At 67.4% G+C, this 521-nt stretch overlaps 1 protein-coding gene across 1 annotated transcript; it reads right to left on the reverse strand.

The window, feature by feature from the left end:
* Window positions 1-215: 215 nt before the first annotated feature.
* MRPS12 (mitochondrial ribosomal protein S12) lies at window positions 216-521 on the reverse strand (the record flags this gene model as incomplete). The annotated part of the gene is made up of 1 exon (XM_009890013.1): window positions 216-521. A coding segment is annotated over one exon (306 nt), but the record flags the coding sequence as incomplete, so codon positions are not given.

A 521-nucleotide genomic window follows, 5' to 3' on the forward strand; every position in this document is an offset into this window, starting at 1 on the left:
CCGCTCAGTGCACCCACCTCCCTCCCCAGTGTCCCTAGCTACTCCCACGCCCCTCCAGTGTCCCCAGGGCCCTGCCCAGTGCCCTCCAGCTCCCCCAACACCACTACACAGCGTCTCCCGCGCAACAACAGCCTTTAATGGGTGCAGCGAAGGAAGAGCACACTCCCCCACCCCACCCCGGGGGGCCACCAGCAGCACGTCCCCCGCTCCGCTCCCTACTTCTTCTTCTTCTGGACGTGGGCGCAGTCGTACTTGCCCCGCACGATGGTGAGCTTCACCCCCGGCAGGTCCTGCGTGCGCCCACCCTGCACCAGCACGACGTGGTGCTCCTGCAGGTTGTGGCCCTCCCCGGGGATGAAGCACACCACCTCCTTCCCGTTGCTCAGCCGCACCCGGGCGCATTTGCGGTTGGCCGAGTTGGGCTTCTTGGGCTTGCGGATCAGGTTCTTGATCACCACCCCTTTGATCTGGGGGCGGCCGAAGGTGGCGCCCAGCTTGGGGGGGGGAGGCTTGGGCCGACC

The sequence above is a fragment of the Charadrius vociferus genome, unplaced genomic scaffold, assembly GCF_000708025.1.
Source record: "Charadrius vociferus isolate BGI_N301 unplaced genomic scaffold, ASM70802v2 scaffold2468, whole genome shotgun sequence".
Taxonomy (NCBI): Eukaryota; Metazoa; Chordata; class Aves; order Charadriiformes; family Charadriidae; genus Charadrius; species Charadrius vociferus.